The 25694-nt window shown below is 56.6% G+C and overlaps 11 protein-coding genes across 11 annotated transcripts; 7 read left to right on the forward strand and 4 right to left on the reverse strand.

The window, feature by feature from the left end:
- Positions 1-3: 3 nt before the first annotated feature.
- Malapachy_1651 (sec1-like protein) lies at positions 4-2038 on the reverse strand (the record flags this gene model as incomplete). Its single annotated transcript, XM_018136154.1, has 3 exons — positions 4-444; positions 482-581; positions 612-2038. The coding sequence occupies 3 exons, from the start codon at positions 2036-2038 to the stop codon at positions 4-6; spliced, it is 1968 nt and encodes a 655-aa protein (XP_017990642.1).
- Positions 2039-2398: 360 nt separating this feature from the next.
- On the forward strand, positions 2399-3508 carry Malapachy_1632 (peroxisomal acyl-coenzyme a thioester hydrolase 1; the record flags this gene model as incomplete). The annotated part of the gene is made up of 5 exons (XM_018136136.1): positions 2399-2500; positions 2531-2635; positions 2668-2676; positions 2703-3440; positions 3467-3508. 5 exons carry the CDS (start codon positions 2399-2401, stop codon positions 3506-3508), a joined length of 996 nt encoding a protein of 331 aa, XP_017990814.1.
- A 70-nt stretch (positions 3509-3578) lies between these two features.
- Positions 3579-5000, forward strand: Malapachy_1678 (hypothetical protein; the record flags this gene model as incomplete). The annotated part of the gene is made up of 7 exons (XM_018136180.1): positions 3579-3632; positions 3661-3988; positions 4014-4411; positions 4445-4513; positions 4539-4601; positions 4631-4804; positions 4839-5000. 7 exons carry the CDS (start codon positions 3579-3581, stop codon positions 4998-5000), a joined length of 1248 nt encoding a protein of 415 aa, XP_017990887.1.
- Positions 5001-5072: 72 nt separating this feature from the next.
- On the forward strand, positions 5073-7274 carry Malapachy_1672 (molecular chaperone; the record flags this gene model as incomplete). The annotated part of the gene is made up of 1 exon (XM_018136174.1): positions 5073-7274. The coding sequence occupies one exon, from the start codon at positions 5073-5075 to the stop codon at positions 7272-7274; it is 2202 nt and encodes a 733-aa protein (XP_017990743.1).
- A 22-nt stretch (positions 7275-7296) lies between these two features.
- On the reverse strand, positions 7297-8969 carry Malapachy_1645 (histone deacetylase; the record flags this gene model as incomplete). The annotated part of the gene is made up of 4 exons (XM_018136148.1): positions 7297-7805; positions 7839-8537; positions 8572-8689; positions 8718-8969. The coding sequence occupies 4 exons, from the start codon at positions 8967-8969 to the stop codon at positions 7297-7299; spliced, it is 1578 nt and encodes a 525-aa protein (XP_017990901.1).
- A 155-nt stretch (positions 8970-9124) lies between these two features.
- Malapachy_1637 (vma7-h+-atpase v1 domain 14 kda vacuolar) lies at positions 9125-9603 on the forward strand (the record flags this gene model as incomplete). The annotated part of the gene is made up of 4 exons (XM_018136141.1): positions 9125-9181; positions 9214-9469; positions 9508-9545; positions 9589-9603. 4 exons carry the CDS (start codon positions 9125-9127, stop codon positions 9601-9603), a joined length of 366 nt encoding a protein of 121 aa, XP_017990809.1.
- A 1308-nt stretch (positions 9604-10911) lies between these two features.
- On the forward strand, positions 10912-11336 carry Malapachy_1638 (pth2-aminoacyl-trna hydrolase; the record flags this gene model as incomplete). Its single annotated transcript, XM_018136142.1, has 4 exons — positions 10912-10955; positions 10987-11061; positions 11090-11191; positions 11234-11336. The coding sequence occupies 4 exons, from the start codon at positions 10912-10914 to the stop codon at positions 11334-11336; spliced, it is 324 nt and encodes a 107-aa protein (XP_017990806.1).
- An 815-nt stretch (positions 11337-12151) lies between these two features.
- Malapachy_1655 (decapping enzyme) lies at positions 12152-13392 on the reverse strand (the record flags this gene model as incomplete). The annotated part of the gene is given in 3 exon segments (XM_018136158.1): positions 12152-12169; positions 12186-13173; positions 13217-13392. The coding sequence occupies 3 exon segments, from the start codon at positions 13390-13392 to the stop codon at positions 12152-12154; spliced, it is 1182 nt and encodes a 393-aa protein (XP_017990644.1).
- Positions 13393-13670: 278 nt separating this feature from the next.
- Malapachy_1625 (biotin synthase) lies at positions 13671-14843 on the forward strand (the record flags this gene model as incomplete). The annotated part of the gene is made up of 1 exon (XM_018136129.1): positions 13671-14843. The coding sequence occupies one exon, from the start codon at positions 13671-13673 to the stop codon at positions 14841-14843; it is 1173 nt and encodes a 390-aa protein (XP_017990671.1).
- Positions 14844-15082: 239 nt separating this feature from the next.
- Malapachy_1674 (hypothetical protein) lies at positions 15083-16705 on the forward strand (the record flags this gene model as incomplete). Its single annotated transcript, XM_018136176.1, has 1 exon — positions 15083-16705. One exon carries the CDS (start codon positions 15083-15085, stop codon positions 16703-16705), a length of 1623 nt encoding a protein of 540 aa, XP_017990703.1.
- A 38-nt stretch (positions 16706-16743) lies between these two features.
- Malapachy_1647 (cytoplasmic dynein heavy chain 1) lies at positions 16744-25635 on the reverse strand (the record flags this gene model as incomplete). Its single annotated transcript, XM_018136150.1, has 1 exon — positions 16744-25635. One exon carries the CDS (start codon positions 25633-25635, stop codon positions 16744-16746), a length of 8892 nt encoding a protein of 2963 aa, XP_017990903.1.
- Between the last annotated feature and the right edge of the window lie 59 nt (positions 25636-25694).

The raw sequence follows: 25694 nt of genomic DNA on the forward strand, positions 1-25694 counted from the left end.
GGCCTATGACGCAGCACCCAGCACGGTCAACGCGCGCAGGAAGGCCGAGGGCGTGAGAATGTCGGTGCTTCCATAGGTGATCTGCTTGGGACTAGACGTACCCAGTGCAATCCCACCTGACGTCGCCACGGAACGTGACACATATTCTTGCAAGTTGGCAAATTCCACATGGCTCCCGCCACCCACCACAAACACAATAGCATGGGCAAATGGCTGCCGAGCCTTGGCACCCCCAGGGCCCATCGCCGTACCACGTCCACGTGGCTGGCGTGGATCGATGTACAAGTAATCATCCGTCTCCTGCAGGGCCTGAGCATTTCCAGAAGCAGGGTCCATGATTGAAGCCACGAGACGCGTCACGGCGTAGTCTTTTTGGATGGGCAAGAAGTTCTTCACGCCGGCGACCAGATTTTCCAGGCGGCTATCCTTGAGTTTGTCTGTGAGCTATCGTGTGTTAGCCATGTCTGGATGATATACGTACCCGACTGCTCAACGAGCTAAAGCCCCTTAACAGCTCATGTCGGCCCTGCGTCGGCGCAGGCGTCGGCGCCGCCAGGGAGAATCGCATGATATCGCGAGCCCTATTATCGTTAGTCAACATCGGCACATACTTTTTGGCATATACCAAGGGAGTCAGGTCGACACCTTGGCCCTTGAGAAGCGTCTCAAACTCCTCTACATCCACGCGTGAGAGAGCACTGTCCGGTGTAGACAAATAGTATACCAAGAACAGGCGCATCCTGTCTTCTGGGTTGGGAATGGACGGATTTTGCAGTGCCTCCATGATGGTCGACTTACTCTGTCGCGTCACAGCCTCTTCCAGCTGATAAAGCTCATCAAGCCCACGTGTCTTGATGCCCTGCAAGAGCGCGGTTGCAATGTTCATATGCGCGTCAATCGTCTGCTTGCGCGCTGTCAGCTTTGGCAGCGCTGTCACAGCTGCCTTGAGATGCGAGGCATTGGACGAGGCATCCAACTGGCCCACTTCGTCCATGCTGCTAATACCTGTGGACCGCATAATTTCATTGGCTTCCTGGCGGTACTGATTCAGCTCTGCATCGATATCCTCCGCCACCTGCGGGAACGGCACTTCCGCGTTTTTCGCCCAGAAATAGTCCTTGGCATCCAAGTCGTACGACTTTTTCGCAGCCGCTGGTTTTTCCGGTTCTGCCACAGTCACGCGGTTAAGCTTGGTCTCCAACACATCATACACCAGCGCTTGGTAGGTCCATGAATGAGATACCATGGGCACCAAGTCGACATCGCGGTCCATCAGGATCAGCACAGGTCGATCCTTGTTCCATGAACTCGACGCACTTGATCCAAAGAACCCTGAACCTGCACGAGAACCTGTCGTCTGCTCACGTAACTTTGCCTCTAGCTTCCGGCTCACCAGTTCCGCAGCACTACCACGGGGGGCGCGAATAATAGGTAGTGTTCCCATCGTCGCAAGCACAGAGAGCAGTCCACTGGCAATACGGTCCGTTTCCGCTTCCACCTGTTCCTGGCTCACCTGTGGCGCATGCAAGAGCTCGTAGGTCGTAGGTACAGGCGCTGACTTGGAGGTCTGCCCCTTGGGCAACAGCTGGAACAGATTGGGCTGTAACACAATGTAGTTCAGGTACTGGTCATACACCTGCCGGATCTGACCACCGCCGCCTGCTTTTGCGACTGCCTGGGCCAACTCTTCCATGAAGGGGCGAGGCACTGCCGATGTGAAGTTGATATAGAACGTCTCATACAAGCCTACACCCACATCTTTGGCAATGCGTGCCATATTTTCACTCGTAGGTGACACAAAGTATATGGCTGGCACGTCAGGCAAAGCTGGGCGGTCGGAATGTAGCTGGAGATGCAGGGTCACACCGTTCTCACGCAGGTCCTGCACACGCAAACTAGTAGCTAGGATGTCCGTGCTTGTTGGGTCCATCACAAGGATTTTCCAAATGGGCGGTGCCTGCGGCACTGTCGATTCGCCCTGCTTGGCGTTCTGGCCAGCGGCGGTATGGGAGAAGTGAGGGTTGTTAAAGTTCAGCATAGACAACAGCGACTGCACCTGGGATGATCGGAGCGTCGTTGTAGAAGGCCCTGCTTGGGTATAGGCCCCTACTGGCCCGGCAGTACCTGGGGCCGCTGAGCTAGCCATGTCTTAGTGCAGCGTACTGATGCTGTCGATGTCTCGCACCTAGCGCAATGGGCGTCGTGTCACGGGGGAGCTCCACGTGGACTGCCCATCCCCCCTCCTTCGGCCGGGCGAGGGCTTTGGCCACGCGCCAAGGCCTACGACCGGCTTGGCCGGCCGGAGGGCTCGCCTTAAGTGGAGTCGAGGCGGTTCTGTGGAATTGGAAGCCAAGACCTAAGGAGGGTGCAACCTCTCTTTTGCGCGTCCTTTACCAGCATGTCGGAGAAGGAATTATCTGCGGAAGAATGGGACGAGCGGCTCTCTCAGCATGTGGATGTGCGCCAAACGTCTTACTGTGAATTTGAGAGCATTTCGAGTGTGCGTAGCGTCGATCTCTAACGTATGCAGTCGCACTGGGTGCCTGTGATGGGCAAATCCGTTTTCGGTGGTACCTTGATTGCCCAATCCATGAAAGCGGCTACCAAGACTGTGAGCCCTGAGATGGAGCTTCATGTACGTTTTTTCAGCGCCTACTGACCTTGCAGGAAATTCATGTATGTGATAAGCTAGCTGACCCCAGGGCAAATTCTTGAATCGCGCCTCGCACCAGAAACATATCTACTACTATGTGAAGAAGCTTCGTGACGGTCGGTCGTACATGACACGTCGCGTGGATGCGATGCAGGATCAGACGCTGATTTTCACAGCGACTGTGTCCTTCCAACTGCCAGAGCCGTCACAGCCTCAGTTTTACGCACCCCCGCCGATTATCGGCGCGACGGGCACGTTCAAACTGATGAAGTTTATGCCGGACGGGCACAGCAATTTACCTACTGAAGTGCTGCTACCTGATATGTGCCAACCGGGCTCGGAGAGGTATCTCAAGGCACTGGAGCACACGCCGAAAGAAGCTATCTTGCACAAATACCTGACTAAGTATACGAATGACCAGCAGAATCTCCCTGTGGAATTCCGCCCTGCTGTACCTACGGTCTTCGATGAGAATGGTCACATCCAGTATGGGACCAAGCTTGCCTACTGGCTGCGTGCGCGTGGTCATTCGCCTGGCAGCGTCAACGACCAGCGTGCTGTGCTTGGCTTCCATATTGATCAATTCATGCTCGGCAATATGCTGGCCAACCTGCGTGAGGGTCCTCCTTCCATGATGGCGAGCTTGGATCATACAATGTGGTTCCATAACGACTTTGACATGTCCAACTGGTTGTTGATGGTCGTTGAGAATCAAGCTGCAAGCAATGGCCGGGCCCTCATCATGGCTCGTGTGTACCGTGGTGACGGTGTGCTGGTAGCGATTGTGGTATGTACCAGATGGCTCACGGTCAGATCCAAGAAGGTGTTATTCGTTTCCCCACAGGCCGTTTGTAGAAAGGTAGGCAGGAGCTGTCTTGAAAACGAAGTGTTAGTGTGGAGGCGGGGCGTTCTTCTTGCAGCGAGCATGTCGTATGTGGTGCCAGTATTGGACCATGTACCTAGCTATGACGAGTTTTACGTAGGTAGTACGTTTCTAATATGGACAGCGTGATTACTTGGCCCCCAATCTACCTGTGATGCTCCCGGCTGCGATGGTGGCGTCCTGGCCGGCGATACAGCGATACGGCCACGACGGCCGTATCGACTGGGAGGCGTTGTGTGCCGACTTTGGCGACCATCAAGTGCCTGTCATTGTAGGATCTGCCGAGAGACGATCTATGGCGCTTCGAGATGCCATACACCTTCTTCGGACTTCGTCAGAGCCTGTGTATATTAAAGACTGGCACTTGGTCCGTTCGTCGCGGACTGATGCCCACGCGCGGGACCAGTCGCGTCCATTTCCCTATGTGACACCCTGTCTTTTTGCGGATGATTGTACGTGTACGTTGGCTAACACCAGGGATGAACAATGTAACGCCGCATGCCCGCCCCACGGCGACGTACGCCTTCGCTTCGGATGCCTGGCTGACGCAAAGCACCGAAGCGTATGAAGCGGACGATTTTCGATTTTGCTATCTTGGCTCGCGTGGCTCGTATACCCCTCTGCATCGTGACGTGTACACGTCCTATTCGTGGTCTACTAATATAGCGGGCCGCAAACGATGGCGGCTTTTTGCGCCAGACGACGCGCGTTGGCTTCGGCAGTTCCCTGAGCGACGTACGTCGGCGCTAGCGAGTCGCTATGCCGAGATGGAGCAAGCCTTTCATGCGGGGAAGCTTGGGGCGTACCAAGATGGCTACGAAGGCTGGCCTGGGTGGGGGCAGGTGCGTGAGCGTGTGTACGAAATTGAGCAAGAGGTATGTGTGGGCCGCTCGCCTTACCCATCGCAGCCTGGCCAAACGATCTTTGTGCCATCCAACTGGTACCATGAAGTGGAAAATTTGACCGACTGCATGAGTGTACGTATCTATCTACTTATGCCAGATCAACCACAATTGGTGCAATGCCATGAATCTTACGAGCATGTACGATGCTATGGAAGCTGAGGTACGTCGCTGCCGTGCTCACCCATGCAGGTGGAGGATGTCGCGCAGGCCCTGGACGACGTACGTGCGATGCTGGCGGGCCAGCCTGCCTGGCAGCGTGAATTCACACACCTCGTTCAGCAGGTGGTTGAGCAAGACGCTGGCTGGGCTTGGCACGGGTTCTGGGCCATGGTCGTCGACGCGTTGCGACGGCCCCCCTGCGACGTACGTATGGCACACACCTACTCACCTCCTCCAGCCCACGTATGCGCCGGCGCCTGCGTACGTCCAGAGCACGATCGAAGCGCTACTTGAACGCTTTCGTAAGCGGCCTGACGCGCCGTGGCTCGCGTCCGGTGTGCACGACCTGGCGTCCGAAGCTTCGGCAACGCTGTCGTTGATGACTAAGCCACCTAGGTAGTCCTCTTGGTACCGCAGCGGCGCCGGTCCTGTTTGAAGTTCTTCCACTTCTGCTGTGGTAATAGTGTCCAAGATGTATCCCATGTCGTATGCCTACTTTGCACCTGATGAACGTGAAAATCCATATTGGAATGCATTCAGTCAAGCACCTGGTACGCATCCACAAGCACAGGCGTTTGGCACGCCCAGCCAGGAGACCGCGCCCTTCGCCTTTGACGAGCCTCGTGGGGCTGTATGGCCGCGTGCGTCGGGCCTCGACGCACCACCGCCTGCCGTCCCCCCCGCTACGTCGTGGTCGCCCCACACACAGAAATGGCTCTACTTGGATCCTAGCGGGATGGTCCAGGGCCCTTTTGCCGCGACGGCCATGCAGGCCTGGTACGAGCAGCAGTACTTGTACTCGGACCTGCTTCTTCGACCGGAAGAGGACCCTGAGTTTCGGCCTCTTCATGTGCTCGTCCAAGAACTGGGCTACCCTGGGCAGCCGTTCCTCGTGCCCCCACCGAGACGGCATGTCGCGCAGACACCGGGGCCGGCGCCTGGCGCCATGCCAGGCGTGGCCTCGCATAGGAGTTCCCCGCATATGCCTGCGCCGCACTCCCCTCGTGTGCCGGGGGCCGGCATGATGCCTAGCACCGCGACTGAGACCGCGCCGTCTTCGTCCTCTCCGACGACGGCGCCCCACGCCGCCGGGACGACACTCACGCCGTCGAACTTCTCAGCGGATGACATCGCTGCGGCTGTGCGTGTAATGACGCAGCTGCAGTCGCTCATGGCCTCAGGCGCATCAGAGTCGCAAACGCTGTCCATGATGCAAAGCGTGATGGCTTCGTCGCTGCCGCATGCCAATGCAGCTGCGCTGCAAGATATGTTGCAGGCCATGCAATCGCAAGCTGCGCATGATGCCGCGCATGCCGTGCAAGTCCAGAAGGATATGGATGAGCAGGCGCAGCAAGAACCTATTACAGACACGCACGCTACGTCGCCTGATACCCACGGCGATACCCAGGTAACGGAGCATGCGAGTGTCGTGCCGGCAACGTCGTCGACCGAGGCTGTCCCGCCGGCCGACGCCCAGGCTGAGCCTGCGGCCCCGCCAGCGGACGCGACACCGGCCGTGGACGAAGAGGTGAAGCCGACCAAGGCCCCTGCGCCCCCTGCTGACGTGGCGGCGGCCACGCCCGCCTCCGCCGACGAGGCGGCGGCCCCTGCGACGACCACTGAGCCTGCCGAGACAGTGGCAGCGCCCACGACGCCTGCCAAGACGCCTGCGGCGGCCAAGTCTGCGCCCTGGGCCTCGTCGGCCTCCAAGGCGTCCAATGCGACGCCCAACATGCGCGAGATTCTCGAGGCGGAACAGCGTGATCGCGCCGCGCAGGACGCGAAGGACCGCGCTGCGAACTCGGCCATGCTGGCGCGTGCCATGGCGCAGATCCAAGTCTCGTCTGCTACGACGTCTTCGTCGCCTGCTGCGCCTACACGCTCGATCACTGCCGCATGGAATGTGCCCAAGACCACGCCTGCCAAGTCGCTCTCGCAGATCCAGCAGGAAGAAAGCGCACGCGCCGCGCACGAAATAGCGGCACAGGCATCCAAGCCCAGTGCCTACAGCAACTCGGTCCTTCGTTCTTCGACGCACACCGAGGCCCCGGCGCCCACGCCTTCGCAGGATCACGGCTGGGTCAAGGTCGCGGCTGGCGGCAAGACGGTGCCGAGCTCGTCGTCGAAGGCCGCGGCGCCTACAAAGCCCACAGGTCTCCCGGCGAAGCCTGCAGGCCTGCCGAAGCCTGCGCCGCTGCCCAGCCGACCGCCCGCGCTCGCGACGCCGTCGGCTACGCCGTCCACCGCTGCGACTGCGAAAGTCGTGCCGACAGTGGACGAAGATGGCTGGGTCACGATGAAGCCAAAGCACCAAGTCCGCCGCGATGCCCTCTCGCAAATGAACGACGGGATTCCTCGGCCTACCGGTACGGCGGCCGGCATCCCTACAGCCACGCGCCGTGCTGCCACGACAGCTGGCGCGCCTTCGTCCACGCCGCAGCCGCCTTCCAGCGAGTTTTTGCAGTACTGCCGCGATCAACTGCGTGGCCTGCGTGCGAATGTGGACGACTTTGTGGAGATGCTGTTGTCGTTCCCGCTGAACCCATCGCCGGATGTAGCTGATATCATTGCGGAGGCCGTGTACGCGAACAGCAGTACTCTCGATGGCCGTCGCTTTGCGGCCGACTTTATCTCGCGTCGCAAGGCGGATGCGTACCGTGCTGTGACTCTATAGAATAGACTTGTAGACCTACACATTACGAAGACGATGCCTCTCGTTGGGTATGGGGTGCCTCGGTCGCCGGCGATGCGGAGGTGTTGAGAGTGGGCGGCAGTTGCGACGGCGGCGCTACGTTGTCCCCTGCTGGTGGGGCCTCGGCTACCACCGGCTTGGTCTCCCCTGCCTCCATGTCCATCGCATCCTCTTTCCAATTGTGCCGGTCACGACGATCACCTTCCCCTTCGTCGTCCGAGTCGTCAATCTCCGTATCGCGCTGCACCCGCTGATCCAATACACGATCACTCGCTCGCACATCGGGATCGTCGTCTTCATCGTCCTGATCGTCCAACGCCATATCGTGCGCTAGACGCGGCTCGACATGACCTTGGACCGAGGGGGCATGCGCTACATGGCGCAGGTTCTCAAACACTTGCTCCTTGACTTTGTCCAAGTACGTGCGTGTGTTGAGATTTTCCATGTTGCTCGGCAGCACATCCAAACGGTACTCTGGCCCAAAGTACTCGTAGTACTCATTCACAGGCACAACTGAAGGTCAGACCATTCCATTATCGTACGTACTTGGACTCAATTCATGCCCGGACGCGAGACCCGTCTCGTACGCCCATGCCCTGCTCACATTGCGCATGGTGTACCCACCACCGCCCAGCAGCAGAAGCGGCAACCCAAAACTCTTCACAAACTCCACACAGCTGGCATGGCCACGCATACTTAGGTTGAAACAACCCAGCTTATCGCCCGCCAAGGAGTCCGACCCACACTGGAGGACCACAGCCGTGGGCTGGTACTGCTCCATAATACGCTGGATCACAGGCTTGAATACACTCTGGTACGTCTCATCGGTAATGCCGTCTCGCAATGGCACATTGCATGCATAGTGCTTGCCAGAGCCATAGCCAATGTCACGCAGCTCACCTGTACCGGGGAAAAACTCACCGTACTTGTGGAACGAGCAGGTCATGACACGGTCCGTCGTGTAAAATGCCTCTTCCACACCATCACCATGGTGCACGTCAATATCAATATACAGAACACGCGGGTGGTACCGAAGCAGCTCCAGAATACCAAGCACGATATCATTGATGTAGCAAAATCCACTTGCCTCGCCTTTCTTGGCATGGTGTAGACCACCAGCCCAGTTGATCGCAATATCACACTTGTCCCGCGAAAGACGCGCAGCGCCTTCCATCGAGCCACCCGCGGAAATGGAACAGTACTCAAACAAGCCATCAAACACAGGACAATCATCCCCCACATTGTCTGCCATTAGCTCATTCACACACACTATACATACACTTCGACTGCTCACGGACGTATGAGTCCACATTTTCCGGCGTCACACGGTTCAAAAAGTCCACGTAGTCATCCGTGTGGAACTGCGACATCTCCCTCTTTGTCGCTGGTTTGGCACGCTACCGAGTTAGTGCGAGCGTCACATACAAAAATCTCCATCTTCTTATACAGTCCATAGTTCATAACGAGCGAGTGGCACATGCGAATACGCATAGGCTTCATTGGATGGCCAGCGCCATAGTGGAAGTTTCCAATGTCGGAATCGAAAAAGTAGCATACACGCGACGGGTTGTTGCCCGCCTTCGAGATAGGCTGCAATAAAGGCGTACCTCCAACATCGTACGCAAAAGTACTCGCAGATCCGCCTGCAGCATTGGATGGCAAAAATGTCGGCGCCATCGCGGAAATCACCTCTTGCGCAGGCCTGCGAGTCGAGGATGAGCTATGCAAGCGTCGTTCATCTCCGCTCTCCTGCCTCCTTCATCATGCCACGTGGCCCCACGAGCACGGGTCGTCAGCCCGACCGCTGAGCCTGTCACTGTGCACCATATACGATGTCGGGCCAACAGCAAGCTGGACATCGCTCGCTAATCGCACTTATCGCGGATGAGGTAGGTACTACCTCTTTGTACTCACATGCAAGGACTCGACAACCGGCTTCATCCTCGCTGGTATCGGCGACGTGTCCAAAGATGGTGACAAAAACTTCTTCGTCGTGGATAACAAGACGCCGACCGCTGACATTGAAGAAGCCTTCATGAAGTTTACCAAGGAGCGCGACGACATTGCTATTGTTCTTATCAACCAACATATCGCCGATAAGATCCGCCCCCTGGTCGACAAGTATATGCAGGCCTTCCCAGCTCTCCTTGAGATTCCCAGCAAGGATCATCCTTACGGTACGTATTCTTCGGGTTTCTTTAAGCTGACGGTGCAGACCCATCGAAGGATGGCGTGCTCAAGCGTGTACAGAAGGTACGAATCTTGGGATTTCGGCATAGCGACTAACACCTGGCAGATTTTCGGCGAGTAATGGCCTACCTATCTCATTCGACGCCGGATCTTTCCTTGCGGCACTACACTCTGACTTTGTGCATATAACAATAGTGTAACAATGAAAAAAGATTTGATGACATTCAAAAAACTAAGCTATAACAAATGACTAACTTACTGGCCACCACGCAGACGGAGAACAAGGTGCAGCGTGCTCTCCTTCTGGATGTTGTAGTCGCTCAGAGTGCGGCCATCCTCCAGCTGCTTACCAGCGAAAATAAGACGCTGTTGGTCCGGTGGAATGCCCTCCTTGTCCTGGATCTTAGCCTTGACGTTATCAATCGTGTCCGAGGATTCGACTTCCAATGTAATAGTTTTACCAGTAAGAGTCTTGACGAAAATCTGCATACCACCACGAAGGCGAAGCACCAAGTGAAGAGTGCTCTCCTTCTGAATGTTGTAGTCACTCAAAGTACGGCCATCCTCCAACTGCTTACCAGCGAAAATAAGACGCTGTTGGTCGGGAGGAATACCTTCCTTGTCCTGGATCTTAGCCTTCACATTGTCGATCGTGTCTGAAGACTCCACCTCCAGGGTGATCGTCTTGCCAGTAAGAGTCTTGACGAAGATTTGCATACCACCGCGCAGACGGAGAACCAGGTGAAGAGTGCTCTCCTTCTGGATGTTGTAGTCGCTCAGAGTGCGCCCATCCTCCAACTGCTTACCAGCAAAGATCAAGCGTTGTTGGTCCGGAGGAATACCTTCCTTGTCCTGGATCTTAGCCTTCACATTGTCGATCGTGTCTGAAGACTCCACCTCCAGGGTGATCGTCTTGCCAGTGAGCGTCTTAACGAAAATTTGCATGATGGAATTTGATAGTAAAGAGATAAAATCCCGCCACCGTTCCTTATATTTATGCAACGCGAGGTGGCGCGCTAATTTTTTTCGGCCGACGGAAAAAACACCACACGCAAAGCGAAAGGGCCCTAAAAGGCGGGAAAAATAGGCCCATAAGGCCCCTAATATTTGTGTCACGCCATAATCCGCGCGCGCGTTGCTTATCTGCGCACGGGCGCCTTGTTTGAGGGTAATCCATTTTATTTTTCCGCATATATTTTTTTTATGAGCAGCATCACAGCGCACACAGGGGCCCTGGCCCTATTTGCCACAGGTTTTGTATCTGGGTATTTGGTTTCCAAGTGGACGTCAGGGTCAGGCTATGAGAGCGATGACGATGTGAGCGATCTCGAAGATGGCGATGAGGATGACTCTTCTTCATCTTCAGAGCCGTGCAAAATGGTATGCTATACTCTACTGGTAAGCTGACAGCTAGGTTTTAGGTGTCCGAATGGACCTCAAAATGGACAAAGGCAAGATTGCAGCACAGTGTGGGTACGTACTTGATACAAGGCTTATGGAAAAGTCATGCAACCCTAGAAGTCTATAAAAAGGCCAAGCGTTCCCAACCCGAATACGTTCACCGGTGGAAGCAGCTAGGGTACGTATTCCTCTCACTCACAGGATAGTCAAACCAAGATTGCTATTAAAGTGCCGGATGAAACACAGTTACTTGAGCTTCAGCAAACGGCCAAAAAACTCGGAGTGCCTGCTGCTGTCATTCAGGACGCGTACGTATATTGGACAGTGCGGTGTCCGTCTAACATGAGTAGGGGTCGAACACAGGTAGCACCTGGCAGTCGCACGGTTGTTGGTCTAGGTCCAGCTCCTGTGTCTGTCATGGACCAGCTTACGCGCAGTTTCAAGCTTCTTTAAGCTTTAAAAATAGACGTACACTATGCATTGTGTATACCATAGCGGAACCATTACGTTGTGGGTATAGATCTACCACATTCTATTACCGTGTAACAATGTACTAAGAAGTGCATTTGAAGCCTCCCTGTTTGGAGGCTGGTTTTGTGGTGGTGCCGCCGAGGTGGGTGGAGGGTCATTTAGAATACTCAGCAAGTTCTGGGTGGGCGCATTTGAAGGCGGTGGACCTTGAGGGCTCATAGGTGGTGGCGTTGGCACGCCGGTATGTTGTGTAGGTGTACCTGGATGCCCTGAGCCTAGCAATGTCGACAGAAGTGCTTGCTGATGCGACGAACCTGGTGAGGTTACAGGTGGGGTGTGCATACGCCATGTCGACGGAGGGATGTTGTGTGGAGGAGGCCTGTCGGCCTGCGGTATCGGAGCAGGTGCCGAGGTTGGTGAGTGCGGAGTTGGCCCATTCCGCAAACTCGACAAGAGCTGAGCGCGATGATGATCGCCTGTGGGAGGAGGTGGAGGACGTGTTGCTGGGTCCGCCTGGGCGACATTAGCATTCATCCATGGGCTAGGCATGGGTCGATCTTGGCTAGGTGGCTGCTGCATAGGCATAGGCATGGGCATAGGCATGGGCATGGGCATAGGTACGTGCATTGGCATTTGGCCCAACTGTGCAAGCATAGGGCCAGATGAGGGCATATTCACTGGTTTTGGCCCGTTCAAAATAGACAACAATGTATCGCGATTCCCTGGAGCAGAGGAAGGCATACCTGCCTGCGGATAAGCGGGCTTTAGCATGGTGGGGATCTGAGTTTGATCCAGACCTAGCAATGCACGCAATGCTGTGGAGCCATCCACACGCTGCGTTTGCATATGTGATGGAGGCGCCGGCAATGGCTGCGGAGGCACGGGAGGCGGCGGAGGCTGGGACCCCTGCAGCAACGTAAGTAGCAGCTTCTTTTTGGACTCCTCGTCTTGGGTACGATCCACATTTATCGATGGTGACTGCTGACGCAATTGACGCGCCGATGCTGCCTTGGCTGTTTGAGCCATTTGACGCATTGCTGACGGGGGGAGAGAAATGAGGCCAGGTTTGTTGGTGGGGGTAGCTTTGGGTGATTCGACTGTGCCGAAGAGTGCATCCAAACTAACCTGACCTGGTGCTGCTTCTTTGGGTGCTGGTGTCGGTGTCGATACGATGGGACGGCGTGGGTGCGTGCGCTTATTCGCCTGAATCCATCGTCGGAGACGCATGACAAATGGCATCACCATGTAAAACTTGCCGCCCAAGTCCGCGGCGGGTGACTTGGGTTTCTTGGCCGTAGGCAAATCTCCCAACTTGAACCATTCAATACGTGAAATCTCGCGGCGCGTCTGTGTTTCCATCTGTGTACTCTCTGGCACACCTGGGATGACATAGAGCCGGATCTTTTGCTCGCGCTGTGTCAGCTCAAAATAGTCCTTGCTGTTCTCAGGCAAGAGGTCGCTAGCATCAAAGCCCGTCTCTTCGCGCACTTCTCGAATGGCGCAGTCTCGTTCCGGCTCATCCTGATTGATCTTGCCTTTAGGGAAGGTCCATGAAGCGCCTTTGCCCCACCCTTTAACAAGAATGCACTTGGTCCAATCCTCTGAGAGAAGAATCGCACCACATACAGGCACGCGTGTTTTATACTCCATGAACTGGCTGTATGCTTTGCTCAAGCTGGATGGGCCACTCGATGTGTACAACTGAATAAGTGGTACAGCTAGGGAAGCCACATGGAGCAGCTCTTCGGTGAACTTCCGAAGGCTACGCTGGGGCAGCTGCGGGTTTTGTGGGCATAGGAAGTCCAAGTAGAACCAATGCCTAGGGCGTGTTAGTTATTCTATCAAGGGAAATAACGACGTACGCTTGTTCAACCTGGAAACCAATGCGCTCAATGGACGTCAGCTCGTTGGCTGGAAGGTTGACAATAAAGCGGCAAGCCAGGTTCTCCAATTCTTCTTCAAAGGTGGCTTGCTTCAGGGACTTGCTATTCGCATCCTTTGGACCTGAAGACGAAGGGTCCGACGCGACGTCAGTCATCTTGTCGATACACGTTCGCTGTGACGAGAGGAGGAAGGACGATTGCATGGTTCATCTGCAGTGTCCACATCAGCACCACGTGCGCCGACATCGGCAGGTCCGGCCGAGCGTCAGGGCCTCGCCGTGGCGTTGCCGAGTGTATGTGCGAGAGGGCGCCTAGCGCGTTGTTGGGCGTACGCCAAACGCACGCACATCGAATCTTCTTTTCTTACCAAACGTTCCTATCAATGCTAGGCTCGTCAATGAGTGCTTGCCGAGCTCTACGCCCACAAGGTGTTATGGTGCTGCGTCGATGGAAGGGCACAGCTGTTGTAAGTGCTGTGCCATCGACGGACTACCACGGCACACGTTCCTCCAATGCACCTGGCGCGTCGACATGGACGCCTCCGCCGCGCCGTTCGTGGGAGAGGCGCGACGTGCAGGCACTATTTGACCAGCCGCTTCTGGAGCTTGTTTTCCAGGCTGCGTCCGTGCATCGTGCTCACCACGACCCTAGCCGTATTCAGCTGTGCACGCTAATGAACATCAAGGAGGGTGGCTGTTCGGAAGACTGCGCGTACTGCTCGCAAAGCAGCCGCTACGATACACACTCGAAAGCTTCGAAGCTGGAAGAGCTGGATACTGTGCTGGAGGAGGCGCGTCGTGCGAAAGCCAATGGCAGCACTCGTTTCTGTATGGGCGCTGCGTGGCGTGAGATTGGCGGCCGTAAGCGTGGCTTCAAGCGCATTTTGGACATGGTGCGTGAGATCCGTGGTATGGGCATGGAAGTGTGCACCACTCTCGGCATGCTTACGCCGGAACAGGCCCAGCAGCTGAAGGAAGCGGGCTTGTCAGCGTACAACCACAACCTTGATACGAGTCGTGAGCATTACGGCAAGGTCATTACCTCGCGCACGTACGACGACCGTTTGCAGACGATTGAGAATGTGCGCAATGCTGGTATTGCGGTATGCTCTGGTGGTATTCTGGGTCTTGGTGAGAAGGAGGAGGACCGTGTTGGTTTGATTTGGGAGATGAGTCAATTGCCGGAGCCGCCGGAGAGCTTCCCTGTGAATGCGTTGGTCGCCATTGAAGGCACACCGATGGCTGACCAAGAGCCGATCAAGTTCCAGGAAATGCTGCGTACAGTGGCTACGGCGCGTATTGTTTTGCCTACGTCGATTGTGCGTCTGGCTGCTGGTCGTCACATGTTCTCTGAATCCGAGCAGGCGATGCTTTTCCTGGCCGGTGCGAATGCGATCTTCACGGGCCACCGCATGCTGACCACGCCAACTTCGTCATGGGACCAGGACAAAGCTATGCTGGACCGCTGGGGTCTGTCGGGCATGAAGAGCTTTGAGACGCCACGTATGGCTGCCGACCAGGCTTCGTGTTCTGCGTCCGACGCTGTGCGGGCTACGTCGAGCGAAGCTAGCGCTCCTTCGGCCGCCTCTACAACGACTACGCCTTAATATGACACTGCTATATATTGCCTGTAGAACGATTTCCTAAAATGGCCCGCTGGGAGGCTTGTACATATGTCGATGGATGTAGCCGGTGAGGGCCGTGTGATTTCGTGCCTGCGGGCGGTGGGGGGTTGGCCTGGGTTGCTCGGCTCGGCTCCACTTTTTGGTTAAAAATAGCGTCTGCATCGACGTCATTGCCATCCCATTTATCGGGGCCCTGGCCGATTGGTTTGGCTCGCACATTCATGCTATTGAAGCGCCAACCGCCCAAGGCACTAGCTCAGGCGCTTGTGCTCCTACTATGGGGCATCGTCCCACTCTCTTGGGTGTATGTGATTGCCTACATTGCCATCCGTTCGTACTTCGTGCGTGATGCAAGTGAACTCTGGCGCTTGATCACATCAGGTCGACTGCCATGGCAGGTTGCGCATCGCCGTCGTCTTGTGCGTTGGCTGAGCCAGCGAGGCCTGTTTTGTTACGCTCTGCTGGAGTCGTCGTTCTCGATTTACTACCGACTCCTCGCACGAAAAATCCAGGGCCGGGCCGGCTCGCACACAGCGACGCGGGAGTTTGTCGTTCGTGCCGTGACCACTGGTGTGTCTGATGGGCTCGAAGATATAGTGCCACACCTGGAGCAATCGAAGGACAAGGCCAAGCTACCTACTGTCAAGGCGCCACTGGCGTTCGACGATCCACGAGCGGTCGAGTTCCGTCATGAAATGGCCGGCTGGTTCCTGGGTGTGCGCCCAGAGCACATTTCGCTGCATGATGTGCAAGACTGGCTGTCCTGGTCGCTCTTTGGAAAGTACTATGAAGAAGTGATCGCGGAAGACTCCAATGCGCATGACATGAAAAAGTTCCTGGCCGGCGCTGTGGACTTGTTTGCCGCGCGACGTGGTCTGCCTTTCCCCGAGAAGGTTGACTTGACGCCAAAGGAGCGTCGAAACAAGCGCGTCATGCTACTTACGCTGGATCCTGTGCATGTGAACTCGCGGCCGCTGGCCATGTATGTCGGCACCTTCCTTATGAATCGCGTGTCACAGGCGTACTTTTCTGTGCTGGGCATGCATCGGTATGAAGTGGATGGATACTCGTACCTGATATACATGCCAGCTGGATGGACGCCCGATGCGGCTGCACGGGGGGAGGCACCACGCCCTGCGCTCTTCCTGCATGGCCTTGGCTTGGGTGTCGTGCAGTACATTACGGCCGTCCAGGCGTTGGTCGCCCCAGGTGGTCGCCCGGCTATGCGCCCTTTGTTGGTGCCTTTGCAGCCCTGGGTTTCGTATGAATTCTTCTCGAAGCGTTTCCTCCGCCCGTGGAAGTACCATGAGGCCTCGACATCCATTCGGCACATGCTAGAGCGTCATCGGCTGGACAAGTGTGGCGTGAATGTGCTGTCGCACAGCATGGGCACCATTGTCCACACATGGCTCATGCGTGCCTGGCCGGAACTGATTCATCGGTCCCTGTTTGTGGACCCTGTGTGCTTCCAGTTGTGGGCGCCTCACATTTGCTACCGCTTCTTGTACAAGCCCACCGACTCGTTTGTGGAGTACGTTTTGCGCTACTTTGTCGCCCGTGAATTGGGCACAGCGAATGTGCTGATGCGGCACTTTGACTGGTCCGCCAATGTGCTGCTGGCCGATGATTTGCCTGAACGCAGCGATCCATCGCACTTGCGTATCTATCTGGCTGGCGCAGATACGGTCGTGAAGGCCAGTAGTGTCATCAAGTTTTTGAAGCGCAGTGGCTTCGAAGAGCGGATTGAATACGAGCCTGATTTCCATCATGGCGAATTTATATTAGGACCGAAAAACATGATGGGCAAGATTGTACAGGCGTTGGATCAGTACAGCCCTATGTAAGTTTATAGACAACAAGGCAGAGGTATCGTGATAGGGGCTCACCAGCAATAGACTAAGGTGCATCGGTTCAACAACGCTGGCGAGGCTGTCGCCCGCTTGGTCAGATCGTCGCGTGGTGGCGTCATCGTGAGTACCACGTGCAGATTCGCCGTGATCTGGGCACGGAAGAACGAGAGCAGTTCGTCGTCGGCATGCAACACCAAGCCTTGGCGTTGAGCTGCGTCACGCAAGGCTGACAACAACGACGTGTACTCATCCCCCTCGAAGAGCCCAGCCACCTCGGCGTTGGCCAAGAGTGTGTTGAGTTTCTCTACACGCGCCGGCACGGCCATTTGGCTCTCGTCCAGCGTCCAGCACACACGCTCGCCACGAATACCCACCCGACGCAAGAGCGCACGCAGGTCATCGTCAAAGCGGGCTTCGTCGTAGGCACGCGACGTGGGCAGATTGTACAGCGCCAAGCCTCGCAGCCACGCACAAAAGCGCGCCATAGTCGTGCGGCCAGAGCCTGCGACACCGATCAGCAGCAAGTGGCCTGCCGGCTGCTGCAATACACGGTCGCAGCGTAGGGCCAAGTCAAGCACAGCATCATGCAAGACCAGCTCTGTCTCCAGCGCTTCCTCTGCAAAGCCACGCAGACGCGCGTGCGCATACGAACGTAGCGCCTCACGATCAACGCGCTTCGATGTTCGCGAGAGCCAGTCTGAGTACAGCAACGGCCGACGTAGCACGCGACGCACATCCAAGCCGGGGAAGGCAGTACGGGCCGCCTCGTCCAGCGCCTCGTCACTCCATGCCTTGTCCTCTGGGGTCACAAGGCGGTCCTGGAAGACACGCAATGCTTCATGCGCCCAGATTCGAACTAGGTCGTCCAAGTCGGTATCGGTCGTCATCAGTTGGTGCATGCCACGAATCCACCGCGTCAACTCACGCGGAGAGTACACATAATGCGCCTGCTGCGCCGTAGAAAAGTGCGCTTGCGTCGCGCGGAAGTACGTCACCATACCCCGCGCCACGGCATCGACATAGCCTAGGAGTGACGGCATAGACTGCAAGAGCGCCTGCGCCAGCGTGCTGTAAATCTGTACCAAGGCCTCGTCTGAGGGATAGCCCACCCAGACCACGGGCGTATGCCGCAGCCACCGAGGCGGTAGCGGTGTACGTCCAGCGTCGGTGGGTGGATTGCATGCACCGACAATTTGGATACGTTCCAGCGTGACCCAGGCCAGCTGGCGGTAAAAGCCGCCATGCTCAATCCACTGTCGCAGCAGTGCCAAGACACGCTGCGTACCACATGCGTCCGGCGTCGGCAAATTGATTTCGTCGCAGAACAACACCAACCGACGACCAGGCGCTCGTGGGACCAGGCGTTGACCACTGGCGGTATACTCGTACACACAGTGCGACTCCAACGTACGTAGCAACGTATCGCATGTCGTCTGCGACGAGAAGTTTAGCGTCACGACATCCACGTCCGGCCAACGACGCAGGACTTCCAGTAGGACCATAGTCTTACCGGCTCCGGGCGGGCCACATAGCACGACAGGCCGCTGCTCATGCAGCCACATCTGCAGAAGCGATTCATGTCGTACTGTATCGACCGTAGGGATGATCAAGTCACTCGTTGTGAGCACACGTGCATCCACGCGGATTTTCGGCACGGCCTCCGACCATGCACGCCATGGCGCACCAGGCGCGATGTCCACATCGACGTCGAACCATGTACGGCCTGGGACCGTCGGCATGGACGGCAGCTTGGCTACAGCGGCACATACCTCCTGCCTCACTTCGTCGGTAGCGTCGCCGGCCATTGCCCATAGCGTCGCCAAGAGGAAGGAGCGTTGGGCGTACGTCCGCATATCCGCCTCATTCAAAGGGAAATCAGGATGGCGCACCTGGTATCTGACCGCGCGCTGGATAGCGCGGCGCATCCACGTCAACCAAGCGGCCAAGGCACGTGCCTCGCTCCATACCATGCAGTGGGCATGACGCAGTGCGGACGCACGAGCGACATCCCATACACTGCCAGGCGCCCAGTATGCCTCAATGGCCTCGACCACGATCCGCTGCGTCTCAGGAATGACACCAGGCGCCGCTGAGAGTGTCGAAAGGGTATCATCGTCTGTCGAGGCGGCTTGCAAGCATGCCATTGTATGCGATTGACGCATAGCGGGTGTCACAGCATCGCTGGGGAACCATACCATACCACATCGCGTAATGGTGGCACGCGTCGCATACGCCACTGAGTCCACCTCAAAGAGAAGTCGGACGTTCGAGGGCAACGGCAAACGTTCACCGGTCGGCAGTGTCAGCTGTCGATTGTCGTCCAGCACACTATTCAGCGTCTCGACCCAGTCCGGATCCAAGTCGCCATCGAATACGATCCAGTGGCGCTGTGTCGACGCACGATCGAGAATGCGGCGAAGCGTATAGGTAAAGAGACCATCCGTCCATTCACGCGTCGTGGGATCCCATGTACCATACAATGCTTCCTTGCTAAGCACTTTCGGGTCTAATACATGGGCTACACCGGCACGCTGCTCGACGCGCTCCAGGGCTTGCAGGAGCGTACGCCATGCCCGCGTCTTGCCTGTACCAGCCTCACCGACCAACACCACACCTGGTGCGATATCCAGAACGTGATGTAGCTGCCATATCTTTTCAAGCCAGGCACCCGTCCCGAGATGCTGTGCTTCACATTCGGCCTCCAGGGCCTGTACCAGGTCCTTCGACATTGAAGAGCTGGGGGCAATGCCAGGGAACACATCCGCGACCAGCTCGGCAAACAACGGCGCATCTTCGGCTACCAAGCGTGGGGGCACCGTCTCTTGCACGCTCTGCACAATTACATTGATCTCCGACTCTGCAGGGTTCGATCGACGTGCATGAGCCGCGCCCACCAGTACCGCTTTGAGCGCACGCAATCCAAAGTCGTAGTGAGGTGCATCGCTCAGCTGTTCCATACACAGCTGGAACAGCGTCACCATCTTGCATGCCAACGAACTGGCATCAGTAAATCCATGCATACGCAGCCATCCTTCCACGATCAAGGTGGAATCTGGCTGCGTCATGGCTACGCGGCGGAAAAGCTTCACCAGATTGTCTGGCAAATGCGATCGCCCTGCATAGCTTGGGTTCATCGTAACAAAGAGCCCTGTAGACGGTTGGACGCGCGTAAGCACCGACCCAATCCGAGCTTCTGTCTCATGCGCCAATGCCTGCTGCACGGCCTGCATAGACTGTGACACACTCGACAACACACGCTCATCCAATCGATTGAACTCGTCAAAGCAGCCCCACGCACCGACACGTGCCAGGCCCAGCAACAAACGAGCCATCGCACTCTCATCAAACTGCTGGTCACAGTTGAACACCAACACCCATCGACCGAGCTCCGCACCGAGAGCCTTGACCGTTTCTGTTTTGCCGGTCCCTGCTGGACCAAATGGCGCGCCACCCTGCCGTGCCTTGAGCGCCTGCGTAAGCGTAATGTAGCTTGCATTCGTCAGTGGCGTAGGGATGAGGCGCTCTTGTGCACCTAACACCTCAAAGCCGTACGTGAAGGACGCATACGCCATACGTACATGGACCTCGGTGCCGTCCCAGTAATGACGCAATTGCTGTTGCCAAACAAACGGCGACGCGTCCGTGATCTGGTGGAGAACCGTAGTGAGGAAGAGCAACAGCGCTAGGCATTGTTCGGCTGGGCGACGAAGCGTAGCAACATCGCCTGCGAGCGATGACAGGTGTGCGCAGGGCGCCGTGATCCATGCATGTAGAGGCTGTAAGTCCTTCGCTGTCCAGTGTCCTGGCTGAGACGGACACGCTTCCACGCGACGTACAAATGCGATTTGCCAAGCCAGCAGAACCAGCTGCGTTGGAGCCATGGCCAAGAACGCCGCAAGCGCATCCTTGTCATTCATATCAAGAGCTTCAACACGCTCCAAGACGGACGGGAGCAGTGCTTTTAAGGTCTGTGGCATACCTTGCTCAAGTGCCTGTAACCATACATGCACAGGCACATCTTGGCGCACAGGAATCGGGGTATGCAGATCGACCACTTCGTCGGCTGTCGTACGGATCGCCTGGATCTGACCTTGCTCGACCACGACTGATGCGACGCCCGCAAACATTTTAGTCAGATGCTTAGAGGCGTGGACGACATCGCGGCCATGACCCAGCATATCCAGCAGATCTTCGTCACCCACAAAGTAAAAGCGTGGGAATCGTGCGCGTTCACGCTCCAAGTACTCGCCCAAAGCTGTTTGAATTCGATGCAAGAGCTCTGTAAGTCGCTCCAACGACCCACGGATCCCTGGAATCTGGATCACGTCCAGCACACGTGGCGACTTTACGACCTTTTTCAGCAGGGCCAAGAACTCACTGCTGACGCTCTGGAATCGGCCGCTCTCCACAGGAAGCATATGCGCCATATCAGCACCGGCACTAAATACGCCACGCAAGTAGACCCATTGGCGTTGCACATCGGTCCACAAATCAAACGTAGTATGGATGCGGGCTACGCGCTCCTCCCACATGTGCGCCTCTTCTTCAAATGTACGATAGTATGCGCTGGCCGCCATGGCCTGCAATCCGCCAGCATGCTCTTGTGCCAGCTGGAAAATCGTATCAAAACCACGCAGAAGCATGCATTCATGCCGATAGTCGACCAGCTCTAGTGTGTACGCCGTCCATGCGTCGCGCACTTGCTGCAAGTAGACGTCCAACGCATACTCGCCTTGCGCCTCAGCAATCGCGGCTTGGATAGTAGTGAGATGCAAGTGCCAATCGAGCGCCCATACATCGCCCAACGTATGCGTGCTGGCCACGTACCGGGGCGCGCCGAGATTGGTATGCAAGGACCGCCAGTGCCGCGATTGGAACGCTTCGGATTGGAGATCGCCTAACACTTTGATGTGCGTTAGCAAAAACTGAACATGGTCATGCAGCGTTTCGTATGCTTCGTACGCACGAACGCGACTGGGCAGCGCACGGCAGGACCGCAGGATGGATTCCAAACGCTGCCGCACTTGACGCACTTGCACGCGGCTCCAGGGCGTCTGCCGAAGTTCGTCCAACTCGCCCCACAGCTCGGCGAGCGCACTCCATACCTGCTTGAGCCGCGTAACCTCGTCAGCCACGACGCTCAAGATGCTTTCGTCGTGGGCTTCGAGGCCAAAGACTTCGCGTGCGTCCGCTAGCATACCCGCCTGCTTTTGCAGCGCACTCACACGGGCTTCGTACTCGCCCAACACACGTAGGGCCTCGGCCACAGGCACAGCACCTTGGCTAGGCCGTTCATGCGCCCAGGCCTCCTGCAGGGATTGGGCTTGCGCAGACAATGCGCGCGTTTCCTGGGCCATGCGTACATGCAGGCTTTCTTGCTGGGCCTCAATGGAAGCATGCTTCTGAGCATGCAGTTCTCGCAACGTCGATAGATCTGCTTTTACTTGCTCCGCATAGACCCAGTCCTGGGGACGTGGCCACCGCTGCTGCAGCAGCAGCGATTGACCCTGCGCGAGCAGGTCCACATACGGCGTCCATGTCCGAAGCTCGTGCGTGAGCTGTGCCACGCTAGTAATCAGCTGGACCACTTGCGTTGTGGAGGTGTGCATCGCACTCAGAGGCTCGAGAGTGGTGCGCCATGTGGTCATCGTAGTATGCATATCGCGGAGGCACGTATGCAAGTAGGCAGCAAAGCGCGTTCCAAGGGCTGCATACCATGCCTCAAAGCGAGTAAGAACACGTGATTGCGCAAGCGTCGCATCTAGATGGATCAGACCCTTTGATCGCCTCGCTGGCGCTTCAATAAAGGAGCGCGTCGTGCGGATCTCGGACAGTAACGACAGCCAGGTCTCCATGGACGCATCGGGCGCGACTGTATCGGGTTCCACGTCCCAGAGCACTTGCAGGGCCAACCATCGGTCGGCATACGCCCGCGCCTCTTCCATCGCACGTTGGACACGCTGCAGCGGCGCCTGCAAGGCAGCAGGCGGTAGACGCACCATGAGGCCTTGCAGTGTGCGAGCGCGTTGCTCTTGACGCGTCCATACTTCAGACGTAACGTTGAGCTGCACCTGCTGCAGCACAGTATCCAAGCACGAGCCCAACGCTTGGAACCAGTACATTTGTGCCTGCTCCACAGGCGGGTCAAGCTGCAGTGTATTGGAACGCACAACAATATGCACGATCGGGAGATCCTCGCGCCATTGTGATGGATCGTCGAGGTTAGCACACAACGCAGTCAGAGCCTCTTCCATGCGCGACACAAGCACATCGTCTACGCGCGCTTGCCATGCGTTTACAAAGGCAGGGAGATTGACAAACCCTTGAAGAGTAAGGGCGTAAATCTGCGACTGCATGGACGCCAGCGTGGATTGGAAGGCGTCCTTGGTATACTCGCATGTTTTCAGCTGCGTCAGCAACGCATCCAGCTTCGCCTGGACACTCGTCGCTTGATCGGCGAGGGATTCAAGCTGGAGAACTGCCTTCCCCAGCGCATCCACCGCCGTCACATACTCGTTTTCGTACCCATTCGCACCTTCAAGTAGGTGCTCCCAGCGGCAGAGCATTAGCGTTTCCAGGTGCGTTCGCGTGTCCAGCTGCGCCTGAGCCAATAGAGACGCCATCATAGGCACCGAAGCCAAACTGGACGTGACTTTGTGCAGGGTGTGTAGGGCACTGTCCAGAGCCAGCACGTACGGAAAGAGACGGCGCGCATCCCGCGATAGGCTGACCAGGGCTTGTGGAATCACCTGGCCCAGCATCATTAGCGCATGGGCTTCGTCCGCAAGTGCAAACGTATGCGCATCGTACTGCACAAGAAGCTTATCGGACGAGGCTTTGTGCTCTTCGTCACCATCTCGCGTCGATACCACTTGAAGGACATATCCCTGCGGCAGAGAGGCCCTATGGCCCATATCCTGGGCCCAGGCATACACCAACTTGCGGGGATCGAGCTGCTGCAGGAACGCCTCGCTTTCGGCATACAGCCGTTGTCCCTCCACATGGTCCGTCCAGCCATCTCCCAGCGCATCCTGGACACGCTGCCGATACAGTTGGAGTTGTCGCTCCATTTCGCTGACCCAAACAATAGCGCCTACAATTTCAGCTTGGTGTCGCAGCTGGCCCACAAGGTGGGCATCTGAGTGGCGGTACCCTTGCTGAAACTTGCGTCGCAACGCGTCAAGGTCTGTACGCACACTTTGCAGGAGAACCGTTTGATACTCTTGTACAGCAGCACGAACGCGAGGCCGGACAAACAGTCGATTGAAATGCGCCAAGATACGAAGTCGCTCACGCGCTGATCGTGCATCCCGAAGGAGCTGACGTAGCTGCTCAATGAGACGAGTCTCCACATGCGAAACGCGCTCATTGTAGTGGGTCTCTGCTTCGCTCAGCGCCGCTGTGCCTTTGTCGCTCGTATCCAGCACATCAATATGACGTAGCCCATCCAGTGCATGCTCAATGTCCTGCACAGAGCCCTCTACGCCCTGAGCCTTGCCATAACGACCCACATGCACCATCTCCACTAGTTCTTCATGTGCACGACGAAGACGGCCAATGTAGGCCAATCGCGCACGTAATGCCATGAAGGGGGACGTAATCTTGATGGGAATAAACTTGTCGCCACGCTTGCGAGTAATATTGCGCGCCACATATACAAACTCTTTCACATTCTCTTCCCATTCGTCCAGCATTTCGTCGACGATGGCCATGGTCGCAGCAAATGTGGTGTAGACGAGTTGCATGAGTTTCATGCTTCCCAGCACTTTCAGGAGAGCATCACGCACATCACGGCCTAGCGCCTCGACAAAGTCCAGCGAACGGCGAATGGGGTAGGTACTTACACGCAGCTTCTTCGTAAACGTGACAAGGACCGTACGTTGTGCTTCCGCTAGACCTTCCAAGGTCGTGGCTGACACGACATCATTCAGCGGCAGATCCTTAAGCAGCGTATTGTAGCCATGCACTTTCTCCATGCAATCCTTCAGGCCTGTATCGGCATGGAACGACACAGTGGCATGGAATCGTTTGGCGCGCGTCAGCACATCCAGTGTCAATGTAATGGCTGGCGCATGCAATTGTCGGTCCATGGAGTCCAAGGCATTTTCCATCGCCGCCCAAAAGTTGGCCTCTTGAAGTGCTGTGCCTGACGAGGCATCACGATCCAGTTTGGTCACTGTCTGTACCGCACGAACCCAGCCATTCATATCTGCATGCAACCGATTGATAAACGCATCGTCTTCCAGCAACGATGCAGGCTCTAGATCATTCGCACTGACATCGTCACCCACACGTTCACATGTGGCTTCGATGATGGGATGTACATTTAGAACCACCTGTGGGATCTCCATATGTTGCTGTACATGCCGCAAGCTCCATTCCAATTCAGACAGCTTACGTCGGACAAGAGGCGCGCCTGTCTTACTCTCTTCTTCCCTGTCCTCAGGGTGCCCCTCCACGTAGGCATCGACCCATGGCGCCATAACGTTGTGTAGGACGTGCTCTAGCGCTTCATACGGTGTTTCTAAGAGGTGGACTGCATCCGGATTCGAAACATCGGAAGACCAAGCGCCAAGCAAAGTGACCACACGTATTTGTGACGCTAGCGGTACGTGAGCGTCCAACGTGGCTTGCCGCTTCATCAGGGCCACGACAGAGCTTTGATTGCCGGACCACGTTGGTTTTTGTGCAATGGTATAATGGACAGCACCTTCTTCTTCTGCCACCTGATCGACAAAAAGGACTGGCACTGTGTTGTCTTGCAAAAATGTTTTGGCATAGTCTTCTGTACGCGTCTGCGACCATATCGAGGCGACCGATGCAGAGTCGGTGCCTAGGACAATAGGGAGCAGAGCCTCCAAATACTTGCGGAGTTCGCCCACGTCTATGTCCACAATGGGCACATGCCCATCCCCGTCGTCCATCTCGCAAGCAAGATGGCCGGTAGGACGCGTGTGGCAGACCAACAGGGCGCGAGGCGATT

This window comes from Malassezia pachydermatis (assembly GCF_001278385.1).
Source record: "Malassezia pachydermatis strain CBS 1879 chromosome Unknown scaffold7, whole genome shotgun sequence".
NCBI lineage: Eukaryota > Fungi > Basidiomycota > Malasseziomycetes > Malasseziales > Malasseziaceae > Malassezia > Malassezia pachydermatis.